Raw genomic sequence first — 12,492 nt, 5'->3', positions numbered from 1 at the left:
CTTTAGAGATTATGTTTCTAAGATCTAGAAATTTCCCTTGGTTATATTTTATAATTCTATTTCTTTGCTGAAATTTTTTCAACAGAGAAATAGAATTTCAATGATTGCTTTTTGAAGCTTTGTTTACTGCCTCCTTGAAATCCTTGTTAGATAATTTCAGCATCCTTTTCATTTTGATGTAGGCATACGTTGCCTTTCCTCATCGAACTGTGATTTTTCTAGTTCTTGGTATGACAGTGACTATTATTGTAACAGAGACATTTAGGATGTCATATTAAGAGACTCTGGATCAGATTCAATCTGTTTTAGGAGGATGTCCCCCATCACAGCAACTACTAGGGTATGTGTATGTGTGTGTGACTTCAGCTTCCTGCTGAGCATACAGATTTGGCCAAAAATGGAGTGCTGACTCCGCTGCCTCCTGGTAGCTGAGGGAGAGACAAGCTCAGTTTTTCCCACTGCCCTGTTGTCTCCTTCCCTATTATAGGGTAACACCTCACTGCCTTGCACACCTCCTCTCTTCCAAGTAAGGTCAGTTCCTCGCTGGACCCCCTGCCTCTAGGGAAGGGAGGATGTTGAGAGCTGGTTCACACTGCTCTGTTGGTGAAGGTAGTGGTGGAACTCAGATCCCCATTGGGCCTCACTTACAAGGGTGGGGTCATCATTATAGGGGAGTAGAGTACCAACTAGCACCCCTCACATTCTCTCACTGCTGCCAGATGACCAGGGGAGGTTCATTTCCCTGTTGGACCCGTCATGAAAATACCCCAGCAGATGAATCAAAGGTTGGGGAGGAGGGTAAAAAATAGCTCCCTACTTGGCCCCGGTGAATCCTGCAGGTAGGAGACAGGTATGGTTTTCCACTCTCGCTTGTCTGCAATAGGGCAGGTATTGCCAAAAGGTTTTCTATTCTGTTAGGTCACCCTTTTCCCAGTTCCTTGGCTAGCAGGACCAGACTTATCTTTGAACTCTCTTTGTCTTTTTGTGTCTCTTGGTGGTTCTGGGTTGGAGGCTTGTGCAGCATCCTTTCCGGGATATATGGAAGCAATAAGAAAACACAGGGACTCAGGCCTATGGGATTTCCTCAGGTGTAAAGTCCCTAGGAGTCTGCCTCCTTCTCCATCCTCTTTACGATCTTCCTAAGTTTGTTTGTTGTTTTATCTGGGGATGTTTTTAATAAGAGGGAGAACCTAAGGGGTATAGAGCAACTTCATCTTTTATGAAATGAGAAGTCTATGCCTTCAAACATTTAACAATATTTTTCTAGCTTCTTACTGACTTTGTGACAGAAATTTGGTCTAATACAAGTTCGCCTGACATATCCAGGTATAGAAGTCTGCATACTTTGAACAGAAGGGAATGAAATGTGTCACAGATAAAAGTCCCTCTAGTGGTGAAGTATTTTCAAAGAGCCCCTCATTCTGCCTGACCACAGAAACTATGTACCTTAAAAGAAATCAGAGTATTAAGAGGATATTTGTAACCCTAAACTTTTGCTTAACCTTTATGTGTCTCAGTTACAGCTTCTGAAAAGGATGAATTAAAAAACACCTTTTGGGGTTATTCTGAGGATTAATTGGATCACTACTTGTGAATTACTAAGAACTGTAACTGGAAGGTAATAAACAATCTCTTATTGTTAGCTCCTTTGCTAACACTCTAGCTACTGCTACACTAACATTTGTCTTGTACAAGTTCTAACTCTCCTCTGTGTCTCCAGCCATGCCAAGACGAAAGGGAGACACTACTCAGCAGAGTGATTACATAGCTTTTACTAAGACAGGCTGAAATGATAGTTGCCAATCTGAGTTAAACAGGGTCAAGGCAGTGGTGTAACTGTGGTGAGCATGGGTTTGTGTAAAGGCCTATCATAGGTGTAGCAGGATCTGACACAAACATTCAGTGAATTTGAATCAGGTTGATGTTCAACAGATTCAAAGGCTACCAAGTCAGTGGTTCATGCTAGAGCAAAAACTTCATTCATCCATTCATTTATTAATGTTTTATTCATACATTTTAAATATACATTTATGCTTACTATGTTCCAGAAATCATGTAAAGACAGACACAGAGGAAAAGCAAGACATTAAAGGTGTCTGCATAAAGAGTCCAGTATTGGAGAAAATACTGAATCTGTAGCTGCAAGTGCATTGAATATTCTTAAAAATATGCAGGGTGCTTCAGAAGGGTAACAGGTGTATTTAATTTGGTCTGAAGCCTGAGGAAGGTCTCCAGGAGGATGGGAAACATTTAAGTGGGTACCTACAGCCTAAGTAGATGCTACCCAGGTGAGGGGGAAAATGCATTCAAGTAGAGTCACTACACGTGAGAGGGTCCTATGGTGGCAAAGAATGTGGATATATTTACGGTTTTTAAAAGAAGACCAATAATACATAGAGTCTGAGAGTCTGGGGAGTGCGGGAGGAGTGTTGAGAGTGAGAAATGCAACAGGGGCCGCATTCAGGACTTCGTAAGACATGTTAAGAATTGTTGCCTTTACTTAAAGTCTTTGGGGATATTAACAAAGGAATTAATCTGTTAGATTTATGCCATGGTTGGTATATGGAGAATGAGAAGTAAGACAATAAGAGAGGGGAAAGGAGAGATGGTGAGAGTTCTATTAGCTGGGATTATCCAGAGAAAACAGAGCCACTGTGATGGTGGTGGTGTTTTTAAAGGAACTGGCTCACACATTTGTGAGAGCTGACAATTCCAAAACGCAAGGGGCAGTCCAGGGAACTGGAAATTCCAGAAAGAGTTGATGTCACAGTCTTGAATCCAGAGGCAGCCTGGAGACAGAATCCCTCTTTCTAAGAGGACTTAAGTTTTTTCACCTAAGGCTTTCAACTGATTGGATGAGGGCCACCCACATTTTGGACAGTAATCTGCTTTATTTAAAGTCTAAATGTTAATCACATCTAAAAATTACCTTCCCAGCAACATCTAGACTCATGTTTGACCAAACAACTGGTCACTGTAGCCTAGCCAAATTGACACATAAAATTAGGCTGTGCATTTGACCACAAACAAGTCACTTAAAGAGCTTGTTTATCACTTCCTAGGAATTCAGGAACCCTGCTTATTTCCACAGAGAAATCACCTGTTTTTGACCTGCAGAATTCATAGCAGGTTTGGTCAGGGGCATTTACTCTGTTCTTTATGAAGTCTCCTATAACTAGGCCGGAGTCAGACTTTAGAACACAGAACAGATTTTTAGGGGTCCAAAAAGACCATCACCAGCAGATATCCATGCAAAAAGAATGTCTCTAATAATTTCACTGTCTGGCTCCACTTGGTTGTCTCCTCTCAGAATATACTCAGTCATAACTATAACTTTCATACTCATTCCAAGACAAGCTACTTTTGAAATGGACCCAGTCTTAAAGGCTTGACAGTCTAATAGCCTTCCCTGACTTGTACCAGAATACAACTTTTGAAAAGATATGAATAAAACTTTAAAGAATTTTCAAAGGATTATTTTTTCATGTTAACCAGTTTGAGTTACTAATTAAGAATTAAATTTCAGTTTATTTAAGGGCCTCTAGTTTACTCTCTGATATGGGAAAAATCTAGCCCCGACCTTTACTAAGAGCCTTCACATTAGCTAATAACATACAGACCAATATGTTTTGACCACAGACACCCTTTGTCCTTTCGTTATTATTTCATGGTACATCATTATATCAAATACTAAAAAAAAAAAAAGGAAAGAAAAAACAAATTAAGAACACACATTTCTAGCAAGCTCTCTCTTCACCCCCAAGCTGAATTGTCAGCACAGCAGGAACTGTGGTCCGCAGTGCTAGGTACAAGGTGTCTGCACTGTAAGTAAGTGAAGAAAGGCTAAGCACAAAGGAAAACAAAACACGGGAAAAGATGACTTCAAAGGTCATTTCAACCTTAGGGAGAGCAGCCAGGACAGCAAAGTAAAAGGACCCTGAGCTCACTTCCATCTCAGGAGCTACAACAAAATCACAACTCTGTGCACAACAACCATCAATGAACAAGACTAGAACTTACCAGAGAAGATCTTCTACAACTAAATATATCAACATAAAGAAAGCACCAAAACAGGTGAAAAGGGCAGACTCAAAATACAATCAAACACCATCACCCCCCCAAGCTGAGCAACGACCCACAAACTGGAGAATAATTATATTGCAGAGGTTCTCCCACAGGAGCGAGAGTTCTGAGCCCCAGCCTAGGAGTCCAGCACCAGGAAGATGAGCCCCCAGAGCATTTGGTTTTGAAGGTCAACAGGGTTTAATTTCAGGAGCCCCTGAGGGCTAGGGAAACAGAGACTCCTCTCAGGGTGCCCACAAAATTCCACAGGCACTGGGACCCCAGGCAAGAGCAGTAATTATAACAGCCTGGACCAGACCTACCTACAGATCCTGGAGAGTCTCCTGGAGGGGTGGGGGCAGCTATGGCTCGCCCTGGGGACAAAGACACTGGCAGCAGCCACTCCTGGGAGCAGAGTCTATCATGTAGATGCTGGTACTGGTAGTGGCTGATGCTGGCAAGCGCCATCTTGGAAATTTTCCTCCAGCTCATTAGCCCAACAGCCTACAGGTGCTGAGACGCCTGAGTCCAAGCAACTAGCTGGGCAGAGACATAGCCCCAGCCTTCTGCAGACAGGCTGCTTAAAGACTAAAGAGCCCACAGCTGCCTCTATATGCAGCCCAGGACACAACTCCACTCACAGTGGGCAGACACTAGCCCCTCCCACAAGAAAGTCCACATAAGCCTCTAGACTAGTCTCACCCATGGAGACAGACACAAGAATGTAGAGCAGATCCTGACCTGAGACAAGCTGGGCCATGGCCCTGCTCATTAGCAGACCAATGCAACCTTCAGGACCCTCAAATCCCCCTACCAGTGATTTGAAATCGAATCCGGAACCCCTGGACCCTGGAGTGTGGCTGCCAGTAGACCAGCACTAACCCAGAGCCTGGCTTCACCTCCCAGTAGGTGGACGACAGTCCTAGAGTCTTCAGGACCCTGGATCCACCCACCAGTGAGCCTGGGGCCTCATAGGGTTCCACTACCAGCTACCTCATGACCAGACCCTGCTAAACAGCAGCCAGCAGCCTCCATACGAGGCTGAACCTGGCAGCCAACCAGACTACTGGCATAGTCGGCCCACCACACAACAGAAGGTCCCACACCTTAGGGGGATTCCTAGAGAATATAGCTTGGGGAATGAGAGGAGAGTGCACTGCTGGGATGTATGTGTAGGATGCCTCCTACAGAGGGCCAGTTCTCCAAGGTTCAACCACAGATATGGGCTTCCCAGGAGGCGCTAGTGATAAAGAACCTGCCTGTCAATGAAGGAGGCCCAAGAAACATGGGTTTGACCCCTGAGTCGGGAAGATCCCCTGGAGGAGGGCATGACAACCCACTCCAGTCCCATGGGAAAATCTCATGGACAGAGAAGCCTGGCAGACTATAGTCTACAGGGTTGCATAGAGTCAGACACGACTGAAAGAACAGAGCATACACACACACACTACAGATATAAAAACATAAATAGCAGCTTAAAATGAGGCAGCAGAGGAAAATGTTTCAGATGAAAGAACAACATAAAACTGCAGAAGAAGTGATGTGAAGATAGGCAATCTACCCAAAAAAGAGTTCAGAGTAATGATCCTAAGAATGATCAAAGAACTTAGGAGGATGGATGCACAGAGCAGGAAGTGAGAAGTTTTTTAACAAAGCTCTCTCTTCAGAGCTCCCTTAATCTCATTGTTCCTGAGGCTGTAGATGAGGGGGTTCAACATGGGGATCACCACCATGTAGAACACAGACACCACCTTGTTCTGGTCAGTTGAGTAGCTGGACTTGGGCATCACGTAAATGAACGTGATGGTCCCATAGAACAGAGTGACTGCTGTGAGGTGGGACGTGCAGGTGGAGAAGGCCTTGTGGCGCCCCTCGGTGGAGTGCATCCTCAGGATGGTGATGAGGATGTAGACGTAGGATACAGCTATGACGGTCACTGTGACCACAATGATGGAGCCAGCCGTAAATGAGGGGACAACTGCAGGGATACTGACGTCAGAACAGGAGAGCTCAACCAAAGGAGCAAAATCGCAGAAAAAATGATTGACTTGATTTGGTCCACAGAAAAGTAAAAAATAGAAGCAAATAGTAAAAGAGCAAGCATTGAGAAAACCAGCTGCATAAGCCAGTGTGAGTAACTGAACATAAACTTGTGTGGACATTTTGGTGGAATAAAGCAGTGGGCTGCAAATTGCCACAAAGCGATCATATGCCATGGCAGCCAGAAGGAAGCACTCAGATGACCCGAAGAAAACAACGGAACCAAGCTGGATGGCACAGCCAGGGTAGGAGATGGTATTTGTCTCCACCAGGAAGTTTACAAGCATATTGGGTGTAACAGAAGATGAATAGCCTATGTCAGCAAAGGCCAAGTGGCTCAAAAAAAAATACATGGGATGATTGAGCTGAGAAGAGATTCTGATAAGAATGATTGTGCTGAGATTCCCACATATGGTCACCAGGTAGATACAGAGGATGATCGTGAAGAGGATGATTCGAAGGACTGGGTCGTTTGTTAAGCCCAGTAAAATGAACCCTGTCATTGCAGTGTGGTTCCCATGCCCCAGGGAATCCATGAGATAAGGCAGCTCCTATTGTAGTGAACCTGTGATGAAACATTACATTAAAGAAATTTTTAATTGGATGGTTTCCTTGTTCTTAATACACAGAGGTTATTATTGAAATGAACAAATTATTTTCAAGATGGTTTTGGACTGATTTTTTTTACCTTAGAGTAAAAAAAGTATATCCTTTTATTTTAATTATAAATTTTAGAGTAGAAAAGTTTATTTATTTATATAATGAATATTATATATGCTAAACATTGTTTTCAGTAGTAACGCTGGAAAACCTGCTTCAAATAATGTGTATCTTTTTCTCTTTATATAATAGTTAACATTTATTGAATATTTACTAAATGGCAGGTCTTGGGTTAATAATTTTCTATATAGTTCTATTTTAATTTATATAAAATAATATGTATTTTTATCTCACGTATAGATGATGAAACTGACTTTAGCAATATAACAGCTACGTTTGCACAGCAAGTGGTAAAATCAAGATGTGACTCTCATCTTGGTAGTCTGAATCTAGTCCATTCCTTCAGTAACTATAAAGTACGCTATAAATGAAATTAAATAATATTAACGATGAAGTCAAGTCTTTTGGATATGGGTGGATAGCAAATTACTTTCCTACTTTCAGAAAGGTAAAGTATAAATAAGATACCTAGTTAATTACAAAGTTTACAATTTCAATCAATAAAACAAGATCACATTTTTAAAAGGAGAAACACAATTTTCTTAATAGGACAAAGAAGAAATGGAAAGGAAATTTAAAGTTATAAATGAAATCAGCTATTATAAATGTATTATGTTTATTTAACATTTATAATTAAAAACTAAATGTTTCAACTAGTTTGAAACATCAGTATAATCTCTATGTAAAATGTTACATGTTTAATATCTAGGACATAATTAGACTACACACATTCAAAGAAATCTGATTATTTCCTAATGTCATGATGTTACATTGGAGTAAAATAGAACAAATAATATTAGTTTCAACATAATATACTGCTGAATAAGTTTCCTGGTTAGATAAGAAGTGTACTCAGTTTCACTCAGCAAGTTGCCAGGTTGAAACTCATCTGCAAGTTTTTTGACTTAATATTTTCAACTTTGTCTAAAGCCTCTGGTTGCCTCTAAGCTTAAGTCTTCCAAACAATAAATAGAGGAAGTTTTTCCAAGATATTTACAAACAGTAAGTCCTCAAAGCATCTTAAACTAAGTGAATTTTATAGTATGATACTTGTTGGCTAAATACCAAGTTTAAATATCATTGAAAGACTATGTAATTTTCTGGTCTTATGGGTGAAAAAATGAGGAATCATTATCACTTGAATTAAGCCTATTTATACACTAAGTGGGCTTTCCCAGTAGCTCAGCTGGTAAAGAATCTACCTGCAAAGCAGGAGACCCTGGTTTGGAAGGAAGGTAAGGAAGATCCCCTGGAGAAGGGATAGGCTACTCACTCCAGTATTCTTGGGCTTCCCTGGTGGCTCAGGTGGTAAAGAATCCACCTGCAATGTGGGAGACCTGGGTTTGATCTCTGGGCTGGGAAGATCCCCTGGAGCTGGGTATGGCAGTATTCTTGCCTGGAAAATCCCCATGGACAGAGGAGCTTGGTGGGCTACAGTACAAGGGGGTCTCAAAGAAACAGACATGACTGAGCAACTAAGCACAGCACAGCATGTACACTAAGTAAATTAGTGAAACTTAGATTAATTCAACTAACGTTATTTGCTGGCTTCCTTGGTGGCTCATCTGGTCAAGAATCCGCCTGCAGTACGGGAGACCTGGGTTCGATTCCTGGGTTGGGACGATCCCCTAGAGAAGGGAAAGGCCACCTACTCGAGTATTCTGGCCTGGAGAATTTCGTGGACTGTATAATCCATGGGGTCACCAAGAATTGGACACGACTGAGCGACTTTCACTCAAGGTTATTTGCTACATTACTGCTGGATAGCATCTGCCCAATTTTTCCACTGTGATTTGTAAGTACAGTTACAACTTCAGAGAGTAAAGTGTTCTCAAGTGGGTATTGAAAAATCAGTTCATGCGTGCTAAGTCAGTATAACTGATTAACTTACAAAAGCGAAAAATTTTACCTCTTAAAATGAAAACTCATTCATCTTGCAGTAATAAATTCAAACTCATTGCTGTAATATAACACCTGTGCTATCTCATTATTTGCCTTTGAGGATAAATCTCTGAAGATTCTCGAGATTCAAATGTGAATTCAACAGTACCAAGGGTCATTATCACATTCTCAAGTGAATACTGAACAGTGCACCTCACACAAATGTAACTTATCTTTGAAGGGTCTGTCAATTCTCAAGCAATCAAATTTTTTGTTTCTTTGTTTGTATCTAGTTGTACACTTCCATTTGATAATTATTGGAAATATAATAAATTATCTCACAACTAAATATTGGTTCTAAGTTTAATAGATTAAGAACTAAACTTCAAATATAAAATGGTAGAAGGTGCAATCAAGATAGCAGCTTAGGAAGACATCGAGCTCGCCTCCTCCCACAAACACATCAAAATTACAAATACAAATGGAGCAATTTTCTCTGAGAACAACTTGAAGACTAGAAGAATGACTCTGTGATGAAACAAAGAACCACACAGAGTCAGGTAGAAGAGAAGTGCTCAAGTTGGGACCCACACCCGCAGTGGGCAACCCAGAGGAGGAAGAGAATATCACAGGCTCAGGGATTCTCCCTGAAAAGAAGGGGGTTCAGCCCCACATTGGGCATCCCAGCCCTGAGGTTGAGCATCAGGAAGATGAGCCCCATTTCCTGGTTTGGAAAACCAGGCGGGCTTACCAGAAGGCTGTAAAAAATGGAGATCTGCTCTTGAAGGGTACACCCACAGACTCACTTGCTCTCCATCCCAGTGCAAAGGTAGAAGATTGAAAAGTTCCTGGTGCTCTGGCTAACCTGCCAGATTGCCCCAGAACATTCCACCCCAGTATCCAGCTACAGCCTCTCTGCCAACCCCCCACCAGTGTGTGACTGCCAGCATGTCTCAAGAATAGATGCAGCTCTCTCTAGGCTGCAGTTTAAGCCCCTCTGGCTCCAACCATATCCCCACCAATGCAGCAACCACCATCATGCCACAGGAGAATCCATGGCTTACACCAGGCTCTGACTTCAGCCCCTCTATCTCCAGCTCTAATTCCCACCAAGGTGGTGGCTGCCAGGAGAAGTCATGGTCCTTGCTAGTGTCAGATCCAGATCTCCCACCAAAGCCACTGAGCACACACAGACTGCAAAGGGATGTTCCCCCAGAAGCACACACCTTCAAGACCAGGATAGGTTCATGACATTGTACAGGAGACAGGGATCAAGACCATCCCCATGGAAAAGAAATGCAAAAAAGAAAAATGGCTCTCTGGGGAGGCCTTACAAATAGCTGTGAAAAGAAGAGAGGTGAAAAGCAAAGGAGAAAAGGAAAGATATAAGCATCTGAATGCAGAGTTCCAAAGAATAGCAAGAAGAGATAAGAAAGCCTTCTTCAGCAATCAGTGCAAAGAAATAGAGGAAAAGAACAGAATGGGAAAGACTAGAGATCTCTTCAAGAAAATTAGAGATACCAAGGGAACATTTCATTCAAAGATGGGCTCGATAATGAACAGAAATGATATGAACCTAACAGAAGCAGAAGATATTAAGAAGAGGTGGCAAGAATACATGGAAGAACTGTCCAAAAAATCTTCATGACCCGGATAATCACAATGATGTGATCACTCATCTAGAGCCAGACATCCTGGAATGTGAAGTCAAGTGAGCCTTAGAAAGCATCACTATGAACAAAGCTAGTGGAGGTGATGGAATTCTGTTGAGCTGTTGAGCTGTTTCAAATCCTGAAAGATGATGCTGTGAAAGTGCTGCACTCAATATGCCAGCAAATTTGGAAAACTCAGCAGTGGCCACAGGACTGGAAAAGGTCAGTTTTCATTCCAATCCCAAAGAAAGGCAATGCCAAAGAATGCTCAAACTACCACACAATTGCACTCATCTCACATGCTAGTAAATTCATGCTCAAAATTCTCCAAGCAAGGCTTCAGCAATACGTGAACCGTGAACTCCCTGATGTTCAAGCTGGTTTTAGAAAAGGCAGAGGAACCAGAGATCAAATTGCCAACATCCACTGGATCATGGAAAAAGCAAGAGAGTTCCAGAAAAAACATTCATTTCCACTTTATTGACTATGCCAAAGCCTTTGACTGTGTGGATCACAATAAACCGTGGAAAATTCTTCAAGAGATGGGAATACCAGACCACCTGACCTGCCTCTTGAGAAATCTGTATGCAGGTCAGGAAGCAACAGTTAGAACTGGACATGGAACAACAGACTGGTTCCAAATAGGAAAAGGAGTATGTCAAGGCTGTATATTGTCACCCTGCTTATTTAACTTATATGCTGAGTACATCATGAGAAACGCTGGACTGGAATAAACACAAGCTGGAATCAAGATTGCCAGGAGGAATATCAATAACCTCAGATATGCAGATGACACCACTCTTATGGCAGAAAGTGAAGAGTAAAAAGTCTCTTGATGAAAGTGAAAGTGGAGAGTGAAAAAGTTGGCTTAAAGCTCAACATTCAGAAAACGAAGATCATGGCATCTGGTCACATCACTTCATGGGAAATAGATGGGGAAACAGTGGAAACAGTGGCAGACTTTATCTTTTCGGGGCTCCAAAATCACTGCAGATGGTGACTGCAGCCATGAAATTAAAAGACGCTTACTCCTTGGAAGAAAAGTTATGACCAACCTAGATAGCATATTCAAAAGCAGAGACATTACTTTGCCGACTAAGGTCCGTCTAGTCAAGGCTATGATTTTTCCTGTGGTCATGTATGGATGTGAGAGTTGGACTGTGAAGAAAGCTGAGCGCCAAAGAAGTGATGCTTTTGAACTGTGGTGTTGGAGAAGACTCTTGAGAGTCCCTTGGACTACAAGGAGATCCAACCAGTCCATTCTGAAGGAGATCAGCCCTGGGATTTCTTTGGAAGGAATGATGGTAAAGCTGAAACTCCAATACATTGGCCACCTCATGCGAAGAGTTGACTCATTGGAAAATACTCTGATGCTGGGAAGGGTTAGGGGCAGGAGGAGAAGGGGACGACCGAGGATGAGATGGCTGGATGGTATCACTGACTGAATGGACATGAGTCTGAGCGAACTCCGGGAGTTGGTGATGGACAGGAAGGCCTGGCATGCTGCAATTCATGGGGTCGCAAAGAGTCGGACACGACTGAGAGACTGAATTGAACTGACTTTCATAGACAAAGAAAGTCAAACAAAATGAAAAGATGAGGAATGTGTTCCAAATGAAGGAATGAGATATGTTTTTGTTGTTGTTCAGTCGCTCAATCGTGCCCGACTCTCTGCAGCCCCATGGACTGCAGCATGCCAGTTTCCCCTGTCCTTCACTACCTCCCAGAGTTTGCTCAATCTCATGTCCTTTGAGCCAGTGGTGCCATCCAACCATCTTGTCGTCTGTCGTCCCCTTCTCCTCCTGCTTTCAATCTTTCCCAGCATCAGGGTCTTTTCCAATGAGTCATCTCTTCGCATCAGTGGCCGAAGTATTGGAACTTCAAGTGCAGCATCTGTCCTTCTAATGAATGTTTAGGATTGATTTCCTTTAGGACTGACTGGTTTGATCTCCTTGCAGTCCAAGGGACTCTCAAGAGTCTTCTCCAGCACCACAATTCGAAGGCATCAGTTCTTCAGTGCTCAGCCCTTTTTATTGTCCAGCTCTCAGATCCATACATGACTACTGGAAAAACCATAGCTTTGTCAGCAAAGTAATGTCTCTACTTGTTAATACACTGTCAATGTTTGTTATAGCTT

General features: G+C 42.4%; 1 protein-coding gene across 1 annotated transcript; it reads right to left on the bottom strand.

The window, feature by feature from the left end:
• Window positions 1-5,708: 5,708 nt before the first annotated feature.
• LOC138420576 (olfactory receptor 5P6-like) lies at window positions 5,709-6,638 on the bottom strand. Its single transcript, XM_069553865.1, has one exon. The coding sequence runs from the start codon at window positions 6,636-6,638 to the stop codon at window positions 5,709-5,711; it is 930 nt and encodes a 309-aa protein (XP_069409966.1).
• Window positions 6,639-12,492: the final 5,854 nt, after the last annotated feature.

Source organism: Ovis canadensis, chromosome 15 (genome assembly GCF_042477335.2).
Source record: "Ovis canadensis isolate MfBH-ARS-UI-01 breed Bighorn chromosome 15, ARS-UI_OviCan_v2, whole genome shotgun sequence".
Classification (NCBI taxonomy): domain Eukaryota; kingdom Metazoa; phylum Chordata; class Mammalia; order Artiodactyla; family Bovidae; genus Ovis; species Ovis canadensis.
The sequence above is the reverse complement of the archived record's forward strand: the minus strand, read 5'-3'. Positions and strand labels throughout refer to the sequence as shown.

Excerpts from the sequence above, each read along its gene's own strand:
- LOC138420576 (XM_069553865.1), bottom strand. The coding sequence starts at position 6,638 with ATGGATTCCCTGGGGCATGGGAACCACACTGCAATGACAGGGTTCATT.